Below are 21,873 nucleotides of genomic sequence, written 5' to 3'. Positions count from 1 at the left end.
TGCAGCTCGTGCATTTATCAATGGCAGCCTGGAGCCTCTTACATCTATCACTACAGTAACCCATCTATTCTTCTGAAATGTTTGTGAATCCATCCAGGGGAAGCCTTTGTGGGAGGCAGGCAAAGACAAACTGCATTCAGCACAACCCCCACTCATGCAGGAACGGGGATGTGGCTGACCCATAGTGCTGTCAGTGTGAGGCTGATCAGTGAGAGCTCATGGCAGGATGCCCTATGCTACTCGTGCACGGAGACTATGATTTCCAAACTAGAGTACTGGACTCCTGCTCCCAGTGAGCTTGATAATAAAATTAGCATTTTGGTTAATTTTGAAATGCTGTGATATAATAGAATCACGGAGTAGTAAAAGCAAACAAACACATGAAAAAACAAGAACCAACTAGCGCTACTCCAGAAAAAGTGTAGGAAACAGAGGCAGATTCAATGGTCATCTTAAATTAGGCATCAATTATATATAATTATTGGAAGTAGGTACAAATTGCTGCTTTGCTTTGACTTAGTCATATCCACACACAATTATTGCAATTACAGCACATATTGCCAAATTACTGCAGGAAGTGCAGTGGCAATGTTTTACTTTCCAGGTAACAAAGGTGAGATGCTAAGGAAACCTGTGCATCCTGAGGAAAGCCAGCAGAGAAGCGGTTACACAGCAGTCCCTGGCATGTACATACAGCAAAGGGAGAATGGCAACAAAGGTGTATTTACATGTTGGAGAACTGAGCTGGCAACAATGATTTCCTCACTGATAACACCTGCTTTGGGTGTAGTCCTCAAGCAACCCTTCGTCAGCGCATTCTTTTTCGGGATTACAGTAATGCTTTTATAGCAGAGTACCACACAAAGCTATTTCTAAACAGAATGCTGCATGCAAGCTTCGGGAAATCTAGTGAGACTTGTCTGCAGCAAAACTTTGCAGTCCACGATCTGGCCTTACACACAGAGCTAGAATCGCTCAGGCCTGGCCACGCGGGAGCAGAGCCAGGACGCTGGGAGCAAGGTGGCAAATGGGACCCAAAGGTCTGACAAACTGAGCACCCATAGATAATGCGAGCGGGGGCAGGCACAAACGCGCACCCCGCATTCCGAACAGAGAGGCATTGCTGTTTTCCACAGACGGGAGCGAGGCGGATCACCGCTCTGTTTCTAACGCGATAGTCCCAGGGGCGGTCGGCTGGGCCGCAGCTGCGCGGGACCGGTAAACGGTGAGCGCTGCAGACCCGAAGGCCCGCGGTCACCGTGCCCGCTCTGGACACGACGAGGCGGCGCCCGGTTCCGGCCTCAGGGCCCCGCGGGGGCGGGGCGGGCCTCTCGCTCGATCGGCGTATGTAAATAGGTCTCATCCTTCTGTCCAATCATAGGACGCGAAGAGGACAGCACGCTGTCCTATTGGCGGGCGGCCCATGGCGAGATGGCGTGTTCCCCGCTCCTGATCGAGCTCCGCGCTGTACGGCGTTCGCAGGGTGGTTGCCCTGGCGACGCGGAGGGTGACGCGCCGCGGGCCGGGCGTGCCGGCGCGCCGTCATTGGCTGCGCGATCGGGCGATGGCGGTGGCCGGCGCGTCGTGCCCCGGGTGTCCTTGCCCGGGGAGGAGCGGCAGCCTCAGTTCGCAGCGCGGCGGGAGGGAAGCAGGAAGGAGCTCGCTCGCGGCCGGGCGGTGAGCGGGACAGGGCGGGCGGGCCGCGGAGTGCGGCGCGGTGCTGGCAGGCCGGCGTTGGGATGGCGGGGGGCCGGGCGACGGCCCGGAAATCGTCCCGTAGCGGCCGAGAGGCGCGGGCTGACCGGCGGGCGGCGGCTGCTGGCGGCCCGGCCGAGGATCCCGCGTGGGAGCCGTGGCCTGGGAGGGAGAGCAGGCCCCTGCCCGACGTCGGGCCGCCCGCGGCTGCGTAGCGCCTGGCGGTGCTGAGTCAGCCTGGGGCTGGGAGCGGCGCCGCGCTGAAGTGCGCGGGAGTGCTGCGGGGGCCGGCACGCGGCTTCCGCGAGGTGATGCTGGGAGCGGCGCTCCGGGATGCTGTTACGTTGTGGCTGAGGCTTTGCGGGGCTGCAACTGTTCGGTTTCGGGAGGTGGTGGGTTTTTTTCTTTCTTTCTTTCTTTCTTTTTTTTTTTTTTTTTCCTACGTTTCGTTTCGATTTCCGGAATGGTCTCCCTGCATCCTCTGATTGGACAACAGAAGGCATAGATAGTATTTACATGATGTCCCTTTGAGACACCCATTCGAAATTTAACAAAATAACAGTAATGATAAATTGCAGTTTTGAATATAGAATTATGTCTTTCTCATTTCAAGCTGAAAGCGTGGGAATAAAAATATTTCAGTCAGGCTGAAGAACACGATCAGTCTGTATGCACTGATGATTTTTTACAGCAGTCAGTAATGCAGAATCAGTGTAGAAATGTCAGCAAAAGAAAAAAAAAAATGTAATTGGTGTTGGTGAAGGCTGTAAGGAGCCTTCAGGTGAGGAGCTGCTGCCACTCAATAAAGCCCAGGATATGCAGTGTGGCATCCTGTATTTCTCAGCAGTAATTAATTAGTTGTGAAACATTAGCTGACTAAAAAAAATATTCTGGCTAATTATAAATACGTCTTCCCCCATGATTTTTATGAGGCCAGTTTATGCTTACTGGGGCAGGAGTCCTACTAGTTCTGCTTACAAGCGTGAGAAGTAATATTTGAAGAAATACGTATATATTTGTTTTTCCTTGCGGTTTTCTTAGACTTGGTAACAATTTGCTACTTATCTTTATAAATTCTGATATTGAAATCATTAGGAGTTGCATTTATGATTTTAAGGCTTGCAGTACTCTTCAGTTGTGTGATAGGTAATATCTTTTATTTTCCTGTGGAATTCAAACAGACTAGTATTTCAGTAGGATATTGCTGAGACTCTTCTGGTTTTGGTTTTGTTCCACAGTCTTTGGAAATAAGATACTGCTATGACTGTCTTATCCTGTTTTTTTCTAACTAAAAGATACTTTCCATGCTGCTGCTGAGAAATCATAGTACCACTGTGGAATGGTTTTGCAAGCACATAAATTTATAAAACGATGTAGATGATATTTGACAAGAAACAAAAATGGATGACGTTGACTGAATTAAAAAAAATAAATCAGCCTTTCGTTATTTCAGGGCTCGTTTTCACCTTTCCTCCTTCCTTTCAAAGGAAATGAAATAATTTGTTCGTAAGAAAATCAGTCCTCTTAATGAAATTCCCCAGTTGGTTCCATCAGTCAGAAAAATCCTGCCACACCTTTGGCATGGAAGGGTGAAAAAAATACAGTAGTGCTGTTGATGCTTACATGACTGTGCGGGCAAGGAAGCAGTCTGACAAGCAGGATGATTCTGGCATCTTCAGGAACACTGAGCAGATAGATTTGTCCATTTTTTTAAATTTTCTGTCTTGAATGGCAGCTATGTTTATGGCATTTATGGAAAAGAAAAAGTGGGAGAAATACTGTTTTCCTGGAAGTCTGGTGCATAAATTGTTACTTTTGAGGCAACATAAAGGGATTTTTACCCATTTCAATGTGATAATGTGTAGAGCCCTCAATTCTCTTTGGAAATCTCCACAGTTCTAGGTTTGTACAGACTTTCCATTCGTCAGTATTTTGAAATACAAGTCAAATTACCTTTTAAGTATCTTTGGGACTTTGGTTATAGTTACATAGTTAACATTCTTCATAAAGTTTTAAAAGCCATTGATTTTATGCAAGGAAAAAAGCGACGTATTAATGTATTTAAGAGAAGATTTTATGGCATTTTGTTTCTGTGCTATAAAACATGAGTAAACATCCCTGATGGACTCAGGGTCTAAAGGAACAGCACAGAGCAAACAAAGATGCAGATTTTCTAATTGATGGAGCATTTGTGTTCTCATTATGTGAAGGGGAGCTGTGAGCAATGTTTGTTATCCATTTAAAGCAAAGGGCATGATGAAATCTTTCAGTAACCTGGGAATTGGTTATGGGTACAGAGAACTGCTGCAGAATGCTGTAATCAAAAAGGATTTGTGTGTTTCAGGTGAAGAAAGAACTGTTTCAAATTGAATTAACTTAAATCACTAAAGAAAGTAGAGAACATAAAATCAGAGGCAGATAATATTGAAATATCTGCTTTTGAGATTGAGAATTACCAGCAATGGTTTGCTGCTGTGAAAATCAATGTTTTTGTAGGAAGAATGAATAAAAAGAAGTAACAGGATTGCTTACAGTGATGATGAAGACAGGAAGCTGGAGACAGAGCAGTGTCAAAATTGCCCAACAGCAGAAGATTCTGAGATGTCGCCATTAACTTAGAGTTTGGGAGGGTTATTAGTAAGACGATTTGAAGAGAGAAGTGAGATACATGTTTTATTAAAGGAGGAAAAAAAGCAGATTGACAAGGCAAGAGCAGATGATATTATCTTTCAGAAAACTAGAAATAAATGTCTGTAAATGGAAAGTTGAAGGGTGAAGATGAGTTTTTTGTATATATCTGTTACTTAGCTTTTTTTGTTTGAAACAAAGTGGACTTTGATTTGTGGGAATTTGTATAGCTTTATGCATTTTTCTTGAACTTCTGACCTGCTCATATGAAATATTCTTTTGTTGCAGGTTTGCTAGGTGTAGAAAAAGAGTCCTGAAAATGTTGTCCAGGCTCTTTCGAATGCATGGCCTTTTCGTGGCCTCTCATCCATGGGAAGTCATTGTGGGAACAGTGACCCTTACCATCTGTATGATGTCAATGAAGATGTTCACTGGGAATGATAAGATCTGTGGCTGGAATTATGAGTGCCCAAAACTTGAAGAAGTAAGGATTTAAATTCACGTGTAGTTACATTGTTAATCAGTAAATTTGGAGTAGTCAGTAGAATAAGATCAGGTTATAATGTTAAAGGGAAAATAAGTATGCAGAAACTGCTTTATTGCCTTCTTTTCCATGCTCTGTAGGGAAGCTGTACGCAAGTGTATGCAGTGGTGTGCTACCAAATGTTTTCATTAAATCTTGAGCACTTTTCCAAGGAGGAAAGGTCTCTGAGGGAGCTGGGTCTGTTCAGTTTGGAGAAGAAAAGGCACTGGGGAATCTCATCAATGTGTATAAATACCTGAGCAGAGGGTGAAGAGAAGATGAAGCCGAGGCTCTGCTCAGTGGTGCCCAGTGCCAAACTGGTCACAAACTAGAACACAGGAGGTTCACTCTGAACCCCAGACTTCTGTGCTGTGCGGATGATAGAGCACCAGCACAGGCTGCCAGAGGCTTTAGGGTCTCCTCCTTGGAGATATTTGGAAGCTGCCTGGGCCTGGGGAATCTGCTCTGGGTATCTCTGCTTGAGTTTGGGTTGAGCCAGGTGGACCCAGAGGTACCTGTCAACCTCAGTCACTCTAGGATTAAATCAAATTTTCATTTGCACAGTATCTAATGATCAAGGATCTGATATTAATGTTTTTTAAAATATTTAATTTTGGGGACAAACTAACAGTGGTACCTATTTTTGTCTCCCATCCCATACACTCCATTTTTAGTGCAACTTCAAAATAGATTTTTTGTTTTTTGTCATCATTATTAAAACTTAATGTCACGTCTCCATGTGTAAAATCTAAATAAACCCCTTTGTGTTCCATACAGGATGTTCTGAGCAGTGACATCATAATCCTGACAATCACACGCTGTATAGCAATCCTTTATATATATTTCCAGTTTCAGAACCTAAGGCAACTCGGGTCAAAATACATTTTAGGTACTGTATCTGGTTTTGCATATTATGTATGCATTTTAGCGTGTCGTTAGTGTTGTTTCTATAAATCGGTAATTGATGTTAGAATGTTAGCATTTACATACTAAGTCTGTAAGAATGCTTAAGAATACTTAGTATTTACATACAGAATAGATTTAGTTGGATCAGCAGAATATTTATTCTGCATTCTAACAGTGTAATTTATAAGAAGGCTTGTGCTGGATTATATAAACACTGGGATTGTAGTTCTTGAAATAACTTTTTGTGTGAAACTCTGAAAGTTAGTACTGGTAAACTGGTTCTAGTGGCTTAGCTTTTTTTTTTTTTTTTTTTTTAAGATAATAAAAGAGAAGTTGATCACTTTTATTTCTCAAAGCCTTGCTTTGAGCGCTGTAGAAATTTTAGATTTCACTATTCTTATAGAAACAGCATACACATCAGTCTGTACCTTACCTGCTATTAATGCAGTCCTTTATTTGTATGAAGATTAATCTACAGATATAGGGCTTTTTTGGTTCATTTTTGTTTTGTTCTCCTCACTCTCAACGTATGTCTATATATATAAAATATTATTCCCTTTTTCTTTTTAAAGGTATTGCTGGTCTCTTCACAATCTTCTCAAGTTTTGTTTTTAGCACAGTCGTGATTCACTTTTTGGATAAAGAACTGACAGGTTTAAAGTAAGTAGCAATTATGAGCTGTTGCTTGATTTTATTTATTTATTTTTTTTCCATGTACAACAAATCTTGCACTTCATTTTCAACGTGTTTCCATTTGCTTGTTTTTCCCCCAGTGAAGCTTTGCCATTCTTCCTCCTTTTGATTGATCTTTCAAGAGCAAGTGCGCTAGCCAAATTTGCACTAAGTTCCAATTCGCAGGTCAGTATTATTGTTAGAATTAAGCTTTTGAATTTAATGTTCATAGATGAACAGTCCTCATGGAGAGACATACAGGTGAATGTGATATTAGTGATACAGAAAAAGGATCGGATGCAGTCCAGATTCTATATTCTGTGGTGTTACAGGTGAATAATAATGCTGTACAATTAACGTGTGATAATCATGTGAACTAAGTTAATTTTATGCTTGAATGTAGGACCAGAACTTTAACAGCATTACTTACATTTGAGGCTAGAGTTCCTGGACCAATGTCTTCCACAGAACAATTATTGATTTTAAAAAAAGAAAGGTAGTTTGTAGGTCTCAGGAACAGCATAAAAACAGATGCCTAAGGTTAAAAGGCTAATGTGGGGAAAAAGCAAAATCTTATCAGAACAAATGTGGCATGGGTATATGTACACTTTTTTGGTATAGCTTTAAAGATCTCCTGGGAGATTCTCAAAAGCTGCCCAGACATGGTCCTGGGTGACCTGTACCAAGCGTCTTGAGCAGGGGTTGGACCAGATGACCTCAAGATGTCCCTTGCAACCTCTGCTATTCACACCATGAGAATTAACAGGACGTTTTGCCCAGTGTGTACTGGAGTGGCTACTTCTTAGTGTTATAAAACAAATAAATTTCACCAAAAGCTATTTTAAGTGAACAAAATACTGTGCATGGTAATTGAATGTAATAATTATGACATATTTTGTGTGTGGGTATAAAGCATAGTAATACAGTTTATTATACTATATTGCATAATACATACGTTATATATATAATACACACATATTATGCAATATAGTATAATATACTGTATTACTATACTTTATATATACACATACAAAATATATATAATATACCATATTATGCAATATAGTACATTAAGTAATATAGTATAATATCATATGTTTTACATCATATATATGCAATATTATAGTGTTTGCAGATTATTATGTAATAATAGCAAGTATAACCTTCATTAATTTTCAAGAAAGTTCTTCATAAAAATGTTTTTACCACAGCATCTTAAAGACTGCCCGCCAGAGTTGTAGGAACAGCAGTAAACCACGTATGGAGTATTTAGAAATTAAGTATTTCTGCTGTGTAAAGACTGTCAAAGCATAGCAGTATAGGGGAGATGGAGAAAAATATATTTGAACACATTTTTTAATTGCTTAATGCCTGCTTTATGAAGCGTTATCACTACAATACTTGATTTACTAATCATGTTATGTGTATTCCCTTTCTTCAATTTTTGTCTTTGTTGTAACATTCAGAATCTTTTTCCTCTTAGGATGAAGTGAGAGAAAATATTTCACGTGGAATGGCAATTTTAGGTCCCACATTTACCTTGGATGCACTTGTGGAATGTCTTGTGATTGGTGTTGGTACTATGTCAGGTGAGCAGTGAAATCTAACGATCTAAACCTTTCCAGTTAAAAAAAATAAAAACAAAAACAAAAAAAAAAAAAATTGAAAAGTGATGAGGTATTAAGTGTTTCAAATAATAGGTGTTGGAAGTGGAATAACTTCATCTATTTGGACATTTTGGGGGAGGAGAGAGAAGTGTGTTAATAAGCTATTTTTCTGTTTACATACAGGGAGAAACCTCATTATGTGGTTCTGCTTCTTTTTTTTTTTTTTAACACTTTTGAATGATTTATACTACTAGCTTATTTATCTTTACTAAGGAAGTTCTGTAATGCATTTGTGACATAACATAATTGACTTTTTTCTGCATACCATGCTTGTGAAAGTGCAGGTGGGGCATGTATTTTCTGAACCCTTAATTGGTCATCTTTTACAAGGGATTTCAATACATAATAGTAGCTTTGCTAAGATAAAGGGAGGAGTTTCAAACTTCCGTTGTATAGTTTCGAAAGCTTAGTAAACTAATTATATTTACTTAGATTTACACTTAAAAAATTTTGTATAAACACCTTAACTACATAGTGTGCTTAGAATAAGCTGGTACAAAATGATAGGGCTTTTTTTTTTTTTTTTCATTCATCTAGACTATTTCTGTATCTATGGTAATTATTTGTTTCATAATTCTGCAACACTTCTTCAAGTGTTCAAAGCCTATTGCATATTCAAATGTTATTATTTTTTTTTTTAATGTAGGAGTGCGACAACTTGAAATCATGTGCTGCTTTGGCTGCATGTCTGTTCTTGCCAACTACTTTGTCTTTATGACCTTCTTTCCAGCTTGTGTGTCCTTGGTATTAGAGGTAAGACACACTTAAAGACAACATTAAACCTAGTGTTCAGACCCTACGCTTCTTGTAGGCTGTTTGTTTCTTCACTCAGGTATATGCAAGCATGTTTGTCTTCCTTTTGAAGTGAATAGAAGGGAATAGAAAAAGTTGCTGTAGCTCAGCTGATGGACAATATCTTGTTACTGCCACTGTAAATGAATCAAACTCAACAGTTCTAAAGCACTGCAAAACAACAAAAAAAAAATTAGTCTAAATTAATGTGTCTGGAGTTTCTCCCCAGCGTACACTTAACTTTTGGTCAACTGCTTAGATTTTTCTGTATAAATTACTTTCTTTTTTTTTTTTCTTTTTTTTCTTTTTTTTTGTAAATGATCAAATGAAAATACAGGGTGAATACTTGATTTTTCAAGTATTCACTAAATGGGAGTTAATTAATTAATTAATATTAATAATTTAATTTCTGTAGCTTTCTCGAGAGAGTCGTGAAGGACGTCCTATATGGCAACTGAGTCATTTTGCTCGTGTTCTGGAAGAAGAAGAAAATAAACCAAACCCTGTAACACAGAGGGTCAAAATGATTATGGTTTGTAGCTTTTTTCTTTCTTTCCATCTGTCATTATGCAATCAGTAAGATATCCTTGTTGAATGAATAAAACTTCTGTGTTGTATTGGCATTACTCTACCATACTTTGGTCATTTTTAATACCATCCCTTGTTTACACAGTCTCTGCATATGCCATCTCTGTATAAAACAGCTTTTTCATGTGTACGTTTGTTCAGTTTCTCTGCTTATTACTTGAGCAAGAGGAAGGATGTGCAGGTACAGACTCAAAACTCTGAGTATAATGGTGGGCCAGTAAACGATATAGATGAGGGATCAAGAAACTCCTTTGCCTTTAGAGTGTTGAGAGAACAAAATGTTTAATCTTAGCAGATTAGATAACAAATTACATTTGAAAAAAATAATATTTGTTTTTTGTTTTGTGTTTTTAATGCAGTCACTGGGTTTGGTTCTTGTTCATGCACACAGTCGCTGGATAGCGGAACCAGCTTCTCAAAATGGTACAGTAGAAAATGCAGTGGGATTGGATGAGAATGCACCGAAGAGAATTGAGCCTAATGTTTCACTGTGGCAGTTCTACCTTTCTCGGTAGGTCACTTCACGGAAAAGATGTGTATTTCATTGAATAGGGTGTATTCACCAATGCTGTCAAAGTGTTGGTTCTTAGGGTGCAATCCATAGTAGAATTTCATGGAACTGGAGATGACACTTCAAGATTACACTATTCCTCCAGTCTCCTTCCAGCTGTATTGGATGCATCCTAACACCATTTCTTTCCACTAACTTTTCAGAGAACTCTGGAAAGTGTGTTTTCTGACTGCACTAGAATAATTATTTAGGCAAAGCTTCTGACTATTCACACCCAAGTGCAACTAGAGATCCATATCACTATTACTTTTCCTTCAGTTTATCTGAAGATTGAGCAGCTGTGGTTCTGTATTATTTATGAGAGCTTAGAACGATATCATACAAGAGATTTTTGCCTCCCAGAAATTCAGCTTTCATCATAGTTTTTATTATTTACAAAGGATGATAATTGTTTGACTCTTCCTACTTTATCATAAGGAGGTAGGAGTTAAATGAATTTGAAGTAGCAGAATAGTGACTAATTTTACAGGCATTAAACTTATTTTTAACTTTTTTAGATATAATAAACAGTGAATGAAATATGGAAGTGCTTACAGTATGAGTAATGCAAAGAATTAATGAGTAACCTCTCTCGTCTAAACTAGCATACTTGTACCTTGTTAGAAAATGTGTTTCGACTGGTGTTTGATGAAGTGTACAAATGGTGATGATACTACTACACTTCCTAAAGGAAACGGATATCAGAAGTTATTAACACAAAAATTACATATATCACATGTTTACATTTACTTCTTGATTTTTGTCTTTTTTAGAATGGCCAGTATGGATATTGAACAAGTAATCACTCTTGGCTTAGCCCTTCTCCTTGCTGTGAAATATATTTTCTTTGAACAAGCAGAGACCGAATCGACGCTTTCATTGAAGAATCCCATAACATCTCCTGTGATGGTCCAGAAAAAGGTCCCTGAGAATTGCTGCAGGAAACAATCTGGACTTCTGAAAAACAGTCAGAAGACTAATACAGTAGAAGAAGCTTTTGTTGCTAAAGATGGAAATGGTAAATTTTAGCATCTTAGTCTGAAATCTGTTGCTGAACGTTTGCAACAAATAGTGAAATCTGTGTTAGCATTTGTTTTTGGAAATTAATCTTAAGATTTTTGTAAACCAGAGTTCATTTCACTTGTCTCTATGCAGCTGAAGTCATAAAGCCTGTGTTAGCGGAGTCCTCAGCCAAAGCTACATTTGTAGTTGGCAGCTGTAACCCTGCGGAAACTATGTCAGCTCTTAATAAAAAAGAGGAAGAAATTGAATTACCCAAAGAACCACGTTCTATTGAGGAATGTGTTCGTATACTTGGAAGTACAGAGGTATGGAAAAATAAGTTAGTTTTCCGTTCTTTTCTGTTTTTTTTTTTTTTTTCTTAAGTATGTGTGACATAATCTGGTTTAAGAGTAGCAGTTTGTTTTCTAGCTTTTAAATAATCCTAATGATTATAATGTCAACTAATTCTATGGTGTTAATAACTAGCAGGGGGAAGGAAGGAAAAAACCAAAAGCCTTTCAGAAGTCACTTCTGCTGCGATTTCCATTCCTTTTTTATTTCTTTTTTCTTTAATGCAGATGAGAAAACCAGATATATGCACATGTTTTGAAGCTGTAAACAAAGTTTTCTATTATGATTCTCTCTATCCCTGAGGAACTAGGAGGGAAGAGCCAGCTTTGTTATTCATGATATATTGAGTGCTTTAAGCTAATTTCTTTGCTTAACTTAGTGCCTTGGTGCCTGAGTAAAAACCTTTACATTAGGCTAGGATATACAATTTGTTCCTTTAGATGGGATATGATGTTGTCAAAGTAAAGTTACCCTCTTTCATTTGGAGGCACTTAAAAGTATTTTCACTAGCAGAAACTATATTTTCCCATCTTTCTACATTTACAGAAGGGAGCAAAATTCCTTACTGATGCTGAAGTGATCAGCTTAGTTAATGCAAAGCACATTCCTGCATACAAACTGGAAACCCTGATGGAAACTCAGGAGCGAGGAGTGTCCATTCGCAGACAAATGTTATCTCAGAAACTCCCTGAACCCTCATCTTTGCAATATCTTCCTTATAGGAATTATAATTATTCCTTGGTGAGTAAAAGGCAGACAAATAAAAACTTGCTGTAAAACCATTTTCAAAATCTATGAAACATATGCTCGAAGTGATGTATGTGAACTAACAGTGAGCTTGGTCAAAACAAATGTTTTAAAAATACATAATGTGCAAATGTTTCCTTGATGTTTTTCAGTCCAGGGAGGTATGTTAGTTTTGTAGCTTACCCTAAAAATATTTCCAAGGTACGTACTTGCTTTATCTCAAAAATGCATAACTATAGCAACACTGAGCATGAGTTCAGCTGAGTAAAATATTACCTTGAGCTTAAGCTACAGTGCAAGTTTATTTTAAATTAATTTAACAGCATTTAAAATTTTAGCAGCATTTAAGTCCTGGTAAGATAGATCTTTGAAATACTTGATTTTAACACTATCAGCTATTGATATCTGTAGCTGTAGCTTTCTGTGTTGGGAATTATTTACTTTATTGGTAGGTTGTAGGTTGTTAGCTAAGATACCATGTTGTAATCACATATACAGTATGCAGCATGCTGCCATACCACTCTAATGTAAATTTAATTACATCTCTGTATTATTTTTGCAAGGTTTTAGGAGCTTGCTGTGAAAATGTGATTGGATATATGCCTATTCCTGTAGGCGTAGCAGGACCATTATATCTGGATAACAAAGAGTTTCAGGTTCCAATGGCAACAACAGAAGGATGTCTTGTGGCAAGCACAAATAGAGGATGTAGAGCAATATGTGTAAGTACTGCATGACAAGACTTACTATAACATAAAATGTGCTGGGGGACGATATAAGGCATATTTTTGATTTGCTAAAAATTAAAATTCATTTTCAGCAATCTTTGTTTCCTTTCTGCTTTCATTTTTAGCTTGGTGGAGGTGCAAGGAGCCGCATTCTAGCAGATGGGATGACTCGAGGACCTGTTGTAAGGCTGCCCTCTGCTTGCCGGGCTGCAGAAGTGAAAGCTTGGCTTGAAAGCCCTGAAGGATTTAAAATAGTGAAAGAAGCTTTTGACAGCACAAGTAGGTTAGTACAACGGTTATTGTGGCCTTATTTCCTAGTATAAGACTTCAGCGGGAAGCTTCTAATACCTGCATGCTGCAGTGTGAGAAGTTGCATTTTCATTTTGGCTGTCCCATGTTGTATGAATCTAAGAAAAGAAAATAACTGGCTATAAGGCAAGGCTAGTGATACACATTTTATGATGATAAGCAGTAAACAATTGAATAATAGCAGCAAGTGTCTATGCATCATAGCCTGTTACTTAATGCATTACTTATTCTTGTTCAAGCATTTTAAAGTAAACATTAAAGCTCACTTGTATTCTTAGCAGCACTGTACTATAAGTAGTTTCAAATTGGAATCTGGCCTGTCTGGGACTCTTATATAGTTTCCAGAGAATACAGCATAAATTAAAGCTAGAAAACAAGTGTTTAAAAATATGAAACTATATTAAGAGTAAGTTTATTTCAAGCTCAGGAGTTTCTTTAAAGACTAATGATTACTTGCTTATTTTAGGAGGATTTAGCTTTTGTTTCTTACTGATCTTACAGTTGTCCACAAGAATATGCTTATATTGGTGAGAATCAGCTCATGCTGCTCTTTAAGTGCCATGTTTCCCAGTTTTTCTTTGTCTGGCCCTTATGCTGTGTGAATAGTTTCGATTTGTGAAGCTTGTATCACTGTTGGAAAGGGAGATGTTTTGCCTTGCTGTAAAACTGTGTTAAATGTTTCCAAAGGCTGTGTTGTCAGTTTGTACTTGATAGTCAGATGTTTTTACTCTCTAATTTTACTTCATTAAGTTGGGGAGTAAATAAAATAAAAAGACAGTAAACACTTCAAAGTATTTGAGAGAACTGTATGCATGGTAGCTGAAGGCATTTTCCTGTGCCAGTGGAGTAGGAGTACAGATTGCAGGTAGTGCTGTTAACTGCACTATGCTATGATTTACTGTCATTTTGCTGCTTAAAATCCTCAAGGATTAAACTGTTTTTAAGTGATCGTTACGTTATTTTGCAGGTTTGCCCGCCTACAAAAACTTCTCATCAGCTTGGCTGGTCGGAACCTTTACATTCGTTTTCAGTCCAAAACAGGGGATGCAATGGGAATGAATATGATTTCAAAAGTAAGGCTCAGTTCCTGTAAATCTTCTTAGTAAATGTGTATTTCTTTTAAAAGATAATAACGAAAAGTGTATCTTATTAATATGTAACTAGCTGGCATGTGGAAACGGAGAAAAACAAGATGCTGCACTGTTGGCAGTGCTATAAAATAAGAGCACTGATTGAACTCAGTGAACCTAAGCAAGAAGAGAGTGAGAAGAATGAAAGAAAAAAACATTAGAGTAACTTCAGTTTTTCTTTCTCGTAAGGTATTCTAGATAGTACAGAATTTAAGCTGCTTGCTCTCTTGTGTTAGGCCAAAGATTTTATCCAGTAGTAATTAATCTGTTACTTTGTCTATCGTATTTGTAAATAAAGAATGATAAATCTGGTGAGTGGCAGAAGGGCAGCACAATTTTTTAATTTTGCTGTTTTTCCACATGTGAGCATAGGAGAACTGTAGACATGCTTTGTAGTTTTAATTCAGCAGGCAGCTAAACACAACACAGCCATTTGCTCACTCCCCTCTTCCCAATGGAAGGGGGAGAGAACTGGGAGAAAAAAGAACTCACAGATAGAGATTGAAACTAATTTACTAAGAAAAGGGAGAAATAATAGCGATTATGAAAATGTATGTATATTTGCAAAACAAGTGATGTACAGCACCGTAACAGCTGACTAATGCCAGGCCGTGAGCAGCAACTGTCTTCCCATCCCTCTGTCCAACTCCCCTCTGTTTTGTAGTTTTTTCACATGGCATCACATGTTATGGAATATCCTTTTGGCCAGTGTATGTCAGCTGTCCTGATTCTGTCCCCTCTGAGCTCCTGTGCCCCCAAGCTTGTCACTGGCAGGACAGTGCAAGAAGCTGTAAAACTGAGAACAACCTTGGCTCTTGGCAGCACTGCTCAGCAATAACAAAAACATCAATGTGTTATCAATTTTTTTCCTAAAGCCAAAACAAAGTGTCATATCAGACACTGTGAAGAAAATCAACTCTGTCCACCTGAAACAAGGACATTACACGTAGGATGTCTTGTCTTCTTTTATATAGGTTTCGATATTGACTGCTGTTGCTGTATGAAGTGCTCTCTCCAGACCTAGTACTAAGTGTAGCAGACCTTTATTCTGATTTCCTAGTGTAGAGAAGCCCTTTCTTCCTGCATCCAAAATGAATTCCCTGCACGTTTGTCACTTCATTTGATTATATGATTTAGTTTATGTTGAATCTTCAGTATAGTAAACGTTCTCTGGAATGTATCCAGAGAATTCGTATGCACTGGCAAAGACTCAGTGCTGTTTATTAAGTATTTCCATATAATTCCTAGTACCATTTGTGCCTGTGTAAGATTCTTCCTGGGAGTTTTGTTTCTTCAGCTGTAATTAGTGATCTGATGAGGCTTAATCCAATTTTGCTGTTGTGCTGTCCTTAACTAGCTTGTTTGATAACCATAATTGATACATCAGCCATTAATGGTTTGTGCTTTTGTTTTAACAGGGTACTGAAAAAGCACTGGCAAGGTTAAATGAAGAGTTCCCTGATCTCCAGGTTATAGCTATCAGCGGTAACTACTGTACAGACAAAAAGCCTGCTGCTATAAATTGGATAGAGGGAAGAGGGAAGTCTGTTGTCTGTGAAGCAGTCATTCCAGCCAAGGTTGTTAAAGAAGTAAGTGTCTGCTTTATTGTAATTTGTTCATTAAAATGTATGTGTTATACATAGTTAAATCATAGATACTGTTAGCTTTGCTCCATGCAGTAATGATTCCTACAAATATTTTCATGCTACTGCTGTATCATTTATCACTTTTCCTGAGAACCTCTTAACAGTATATATATTATTATTTCACTGTTTTTCCTAAGATAATATGCTATTATTTAATGATGAATGTTTACGTTAAGACATTTGGATTTTTACTTTTTTCCTTTGAAAGATTATGCCAAAACTTGATAGCTTTCAGAGTGAAATCAGTAATTTTGATCATTTTCACTTATTTCTTGTCTCTTGCACAAACATGGCTTTCTCTTCAAAGTCTAGATGCCCCATTACTACAGGGAAGACTGATAATTAAGAGGTTTCACTTAATTCCGAAGTTGCCTTAGCTTTTTGTCTGATGAAGGGTAATTTTTATAAACAGTGCCAGTCCTAGCTGTCAAACATAAACTAAATCATGAGAGCTATCTTAAGATCACCTTCTGTTCTGCATCCTTGTGGAGAAGCTGGCTGCCCGTGGTTTGGATTGGGTGAAGCACTGGCTGGATGGCTGGGCCCAAAGAGTTGTGGTCAATGGAGTTAAATCCAGTTGGCAGCTGGTCATGAGTAGTGTCCCCCAGGGCTCAGTACTGGGGCTGCTTCTATTTAACATCTTCAGTGATGATCTTGATAAGGGGATTGAGTGCACCCTCAGTAAGTTTGCAGGTGACATCAAGTTGGGAAGGAGTGTTGATCCACCTGAGGGGAGAAGGGCACTACAGAGGGACCTGGATAGACTGGATTGATGGGCCAAGGCAAACTGTATGAGTTTCAGTAGGGCCAAGTGTCAGGTCCTGCATTTTGGTCACAACAACCCCAGGCAACCCTACAGGCTTGGGGAGGAGTGGCTGGAAAGCTGCCTGATGGAAAGGGACCTTGGTGTTCTGATGGACAGACGGCTGAGTATGAGCCAGCAGTGTGCCCAGGTGGCCAAGAAGGCCGATGGCATCCTGGCTTGTATCAGGAATGGTGTGGTGAGCAGGACTAGGGAAGTCATCCTGCCCCTGTGCTCGGCACTGGTGAGGCCTCACCTCGAGTACTGTGTTCAGTTTTGGGCCCCTCAGTACAGAAAGGAAGTGCTGGAGCAGGTCCAGACAAGGGCAACAAGGCTTGTGAAGGGCTTGAAGAATATGTCCTATGAGGAGAGACTGAAGAAGCTGGGGCTGTTCAGTCTGGGGAAAAGGAGGCTGAGGGGAGACCTTATTGCTCTCTTCCAATATCTGAAAGGTGCTTACAGCGAGAGTGGGGTTGGTCTCTTCTCACTGGTGACAGGATGAGAGGAAATGGCCTCAAGTTGTGCCAGTGTAAGTTTGGGCTGGATATCAGGAAACACTTCTTTACAGAAAGGGTAGTTAAGCACTGGAATAGGCTCCCCAGGGAGGTGGTTGAGTCACCATCCCTGGGTGTGTTTAAAAACTGTTTGGATGTGGTGCTCAGGGACATGATTTAGCGGTGACTTGTTAGAGTTAGGGTAGTATGGTTAGGTCATAGTTGGACTTGGTGATCTTTAAGGTCTTTTCTAACCTAAGTGATTCTGTGATTCTAGATCAGAAGATTGACTCTGTGTGAAACCAAATCCATTCCCTATTACCCTGCTTTCAGCACGGACTAATATCAGTATCCAGGGAGCAGCTTATTGTGCCTTACTCAAAATAGTCTTTTGCCAACTTATTAACGATTTTCTGAATTATGTATGGTGTGGGGCGCTTTTGTTTTCCATTTTGATTTTGCTCAGTAACTTTTTCAGTCCCTCTTGTGAATTTACATAAAACTTCTAGCACAGATACACCAGTGGAATTCCCCACTGCAGCTGCACTTCTCGTGAAAAACTGCCTCTTTGTTCCCATCATCAAATTAAATTGTCAAAAAAAAAGAGTTGGACCACAAGTCTGTGTGCTCTACTTTTATCTTTTCATTTTGCTTTGTATTTTCATCAGTATTATACACATTGTGCATATCTGTCATCAGTTGCTATTCCTTTATTCCTGGATATAGTCTAAATTTGCTCATAGTATAATTTTGTCTTCTTTGATCATTTTAATATTGAATTCTTGCAAATGTTTTATCTGGATCTTTCAAACTAATATGGTATCCATTATTACTGCATACTGTGTTGATTTTTCCAATGTATCAGTGTTTTTTTGTTTAAACTCTTCAGTTGAGCTCTATATTTCTTATGCAGAGCAACATGGAGTGGGTTTACTAACAGGAACAACTTCAAAGAAAAGTTGCTATAATGTTAGGGTAAATTAATGGAATATTGCTCCTAAATCGGCTTGTTGCAATGAGAACTGAGAACAAGAGAAGGTAGCTGATGAACTTTGCTTAGAGAAGTATGCAAGTCTAAACTGACTTCTCCATTATTACTTAATAATATGCTCCTCATTTGAAAGGGCTTGTTTTTGTTTTGAACAAAACAGATATCTGTGGTAGAGTCAAATTCCATTTGGAAGCAGACAAGGGGTTAGGGGAGAAAACTTACTAATATGAAATAGAGTATTTCTACTCCAGCTTAAGGAGTGGTGTATCACTTTCTTTAGGTACTGAAGACTACTACGGAAGATATCGTTGAAGTGAATATAAACAAAAATCTGGTGGGTTCTGCTATGGCTGGTAGCATAGGTGGCTACAATGCGCATGCTGCAAACATTGTTACAGCCATCTACATTGCCTGTGGTCAGGTAAGGTTGTTTTACACCAAATCAGCTTTTCTTTAGTTTATAATCCTTAGCTGAACACTTTTTTTGAATATTTTCTTTTTTCTTTTCTTTTTTTTTTTTTTTTCTCCTTCTTGACCTAAAGGATGCTGCACAGAATGTGGGCAGCTCTAACTGCATCACTTTGATGGAGCGTACTGGTTCCACCAACGAAGACCTGTATATCAGCTGCACAATGCCCTCTATTGAGATAGGGACTGTTGGAGGAGGCACCAATTTGCTACCACAACAGGCCTGTTTGCAGGTACAAAACAGAAAGTTTACAGCAAATCATCTTCTTAGATAAAAGCCTGCTTTTATAGTGTGTTGTTATAAGAATGATCCTCTTGAAGGCTGGTGGATTTGAGATGAAAATATTAGATTTATTTGATTAATTATTTTCATGTTTGTAGCTTTTAAAGCTTAAAATTAATACTAAAGAGATTTAAGGCTACTTGATTGGATATAACTTGGAAATACTTCAGTATTAAAATCCACTATAAATTTACTTAGTTTTTATAGTATAACATTGCATATTTTGCCCTCTAGATGTTAGGGGTTCAAGGTGCAAGCCAAGACAACCCTGGTGAAAATGCCCGCCAGCTTGCTAAAATCGTGTGTGCTACAGTGATGGCTGGGGAGTTATCACTAATGGCAGCTCTTGCAGCTGGACACCTAGTCAAAAGCCACATGATCCACAACAGGTAAGAAGTACAGAACTTCATATCTTTCTGTGCTGCTTTGCCATTTTTCCAAGTATACAAAATTCAGTAACAGTTACTTTCGTATTTGTAATATAGAGCAACAGTATATTGTTTTAACCTACCTGATCTGATTGTTTTTGTTTTTATCAGGTCAAAAATAAACCTACAGGATCTTCAAGGAACCTGTACTAAGAAGGCAGCTTGAGTACTACAGCTTTGAAATGAAGCAACTGACTTAGGAGTAAAGGGGAAAAAATAATATAATCTGTGAAGCTCAGAATGAAAATCACCTTCAAGTCACTGATTTCTATGGACAATAATTTGAGAGATAATGGACTTGTGTGAGACTACTTATACCTTTCATGTTCTTCAATGATTAGAGATGACTTCATGAAAGAAGTGTTGTCAGCTGTCTTAAATATAGTTTTAGAATTCTTACTCTTATGCATCATTTTCTGAGAAGTCAGTCACACGTTTTTACAAGTAGAGATTATTTTGACATGTAAACTGGTAATTACGAAGGTGAAATATGATATGTACTTTGTACAGTTGTTTTTTGTTGTTGTTTTTGAGGGGGAGGGGAAGTCTTGATTGTTTCTGTTTGTCTAACCTTGGCTTTAATGCATTGGTCCTTCTATAGTGGTGGCAAACCTAATTGTTTTCCATGAATTCCCAGTTTTAATTTTGCTAAAATGTTAAAGTTAGGTCTTATGCTCTGAGACAATTTTTATCTAATCACATTAGCCCTACAGAAACCTCTGTCTACTTATAGTACTTAATTTTCTGCAGCTAAGCAACATTCAATGTTTATCTTTACAATTTAGATTATTACTTTAAGAACTTGTGACCTACAAAGTGCTGAACTGTTAAATTATAGTATGTACTAAAGTAGGAAAAAAGACTGTCTTAATTGTTCTGTCATTTAGTTCAGGTACAAAAAAAAAAAAAAAAAAAGATTTTAGTACTGTTTTCTTGTCAGCTTGTTAACTTAAAGAAATGCAGTTTCCTGTCCCTTTTGAATAGGAATGCTGCATTCAAACAAGAATCAGTAAAAGATGTTTACATTTCTTTTAAAAGAAGTCTCTCAAAGTTCAGTGTGTTTGCATATTACTAATTTTTTTGTTGTAGTTCTTTGTGTTTGACACTTATTCCCTGGAGCTGTGTATCCACTGCTTACACTGAGTTAAATGAAAATCACACTGTTCTTTAGTACTACAGGGCTTGGTTTTTTTTATGTTTTAATTCCTTTTAGAATTTTTGAGGGGGGATATTTATTCTAAGATTTTTTTTTTTTAAATGGAAAGTACTAATTAAGGGAATTCAGTGAAATGGCATGTTAATGCAACAGATTTTGTATTAAAATTCTGTACTTGGACCAGTGAAGCAGTCTCAGGTGTTCTTAATGTAATACAGAAAACACACGTGCATTCTGGAAGATTGCTGTCAGTATCACCCTGTCTAGCTGATCATAGGAGGAAAATTGTTCATGTGCTTGATGACTTTTTTTGGGGAGGGGGAGGGGTACTTGGGTGGCAGATCAGTGGGTTGCCTAGATGGGTTTATTACAGGTTTGTGGTGGCACTTTTAAAGGGGTGGCTAGCAGAGGTGCTCTTTAAAGTGCAATTTCAGTGTAAGTTATATGGGTTGTTTTGTAGTATATCACCAAATCAATATTATTGTAATGAGCTCATAAAGCTCCTGTGCAAGCATGAAGACATACTACATGCTAGATATGCTGTGACAGCATGTAAATATCATGAATGTGCATCTTCCTGCAGTATTGTTGTTAATAGCTGCCATTTTGTTTACGGAAGAACTACTTCATGTTCTTTCATTGAGCTTATTTAACACTGTACTGACAATAAATGGTGGTTCAGTGTTCATTTTGGTGGATTTAACTGACATTCTGTCTTGCAGAATTAACATTTTGTATTATTATTAAACTGTGTACATTTTGGTACAGAACTACTTTTTCAGTTTCAGTAAAACAATCTTAAACTTGCTGGCTTAATTGTGATACTTTAAGATTACTTCATGATGTAGTGAAATAGCAAGCAACCTAAAAGGTTAGGAAAACTAGCATACAGTATATACAATGGGTATATGATACCTATCTTCTCACCTTGTATTGCAGAAGCCGCTACACATATATTCTCTTTAAAGTTGAATTATGCATTTTGCCCCAAAGGGTGGGCTCTCACTTCAACATTAGCAGTACCTTCTATTGAGGCCTATCTGAGTGTTTCTCCTATCTACCGGAAAATTACTGAATTCTACTTTTGGTAGTTCCTTGCATGTCCACCACAATAAAACCTTTACAGCTTTTTAAACTTTGTAATTTTCTACTTGAATTTTAAAAACTGCTTTCACTAAGAAATCAATTTTATCAAAATAGGTGGTACTACATGTTCTTGAAAGGCAAGTTAATGTAGTCTGTCTTCAAAAGTCAGGCCAGTTGTCCTCAGTTGTCCTATCACTCTCTGACTTGGAAGTCTCGGAAGGGAAGCAGAAT

General features: G+C 38.4%; 1 protein-coding gene across 1 annotated transcript; it reads left to right on the top strand.

The window, feature by feature from the left end:
- The first annotated feature begins 1,519 nt into the window (after positions 1-1,519).
- Positions 1,520-20,744, top strand: HMGCR (3-hydroxy-3-methylglutaryl-CoA reductase). The gene is made up of 20 exons (XM_085213638.1): positions 1,520-1,677; positions 4,612-4,807; positions 5,624-5,735; positions 6,325-6,412; positions 6,526-6,610; positions 7,908-8,013; positions 8,738-8,844; positions 9,299-9,415; positions 9,831-9,982; positions 10,795-11,039; positions 11,177-11,349; positions 11,921-12,115; positions 12,685-12,843; positions 12,975-13,132; positions 14,126-14,231; positions 15,707-15,877; positions 18,502-18,642; positions 18,764-18,922; positions 19,207-19,361; positions 19,512-20,744. Exons 1-20 carry the CDS (start codon positions 1,565-1,567, stop codon positions 19,564-19,566), a joined length of 2,793 nt encoding a protein of 930 aa, XP_085069764.1. The 5' UTR covers positions 1,520-1,564; the 3' UTR covers positions 19,567-20,744.
- Positions 20,745-21,873: the final 1,129 nt, after the last annotated feature.

The sequence above is a fragment of the Meleagris gallopavo genome, chromosome Z (genome assembly GCF_905368555.1).
Source record: "Meleagris gallopavo chromosome Z, MGAL_WU_HG_1.1, whole genome shotgun sequence".
Taxonomy (NCBI): Eukaryota; Metazoa; Chordata; class Aves; order Galliformes; family Phasianidae; genus Meleagris; species Meleagris gallopavo.
This window is presented reverse-complemented; position numbering and strand designations above follow the sequence as displayed.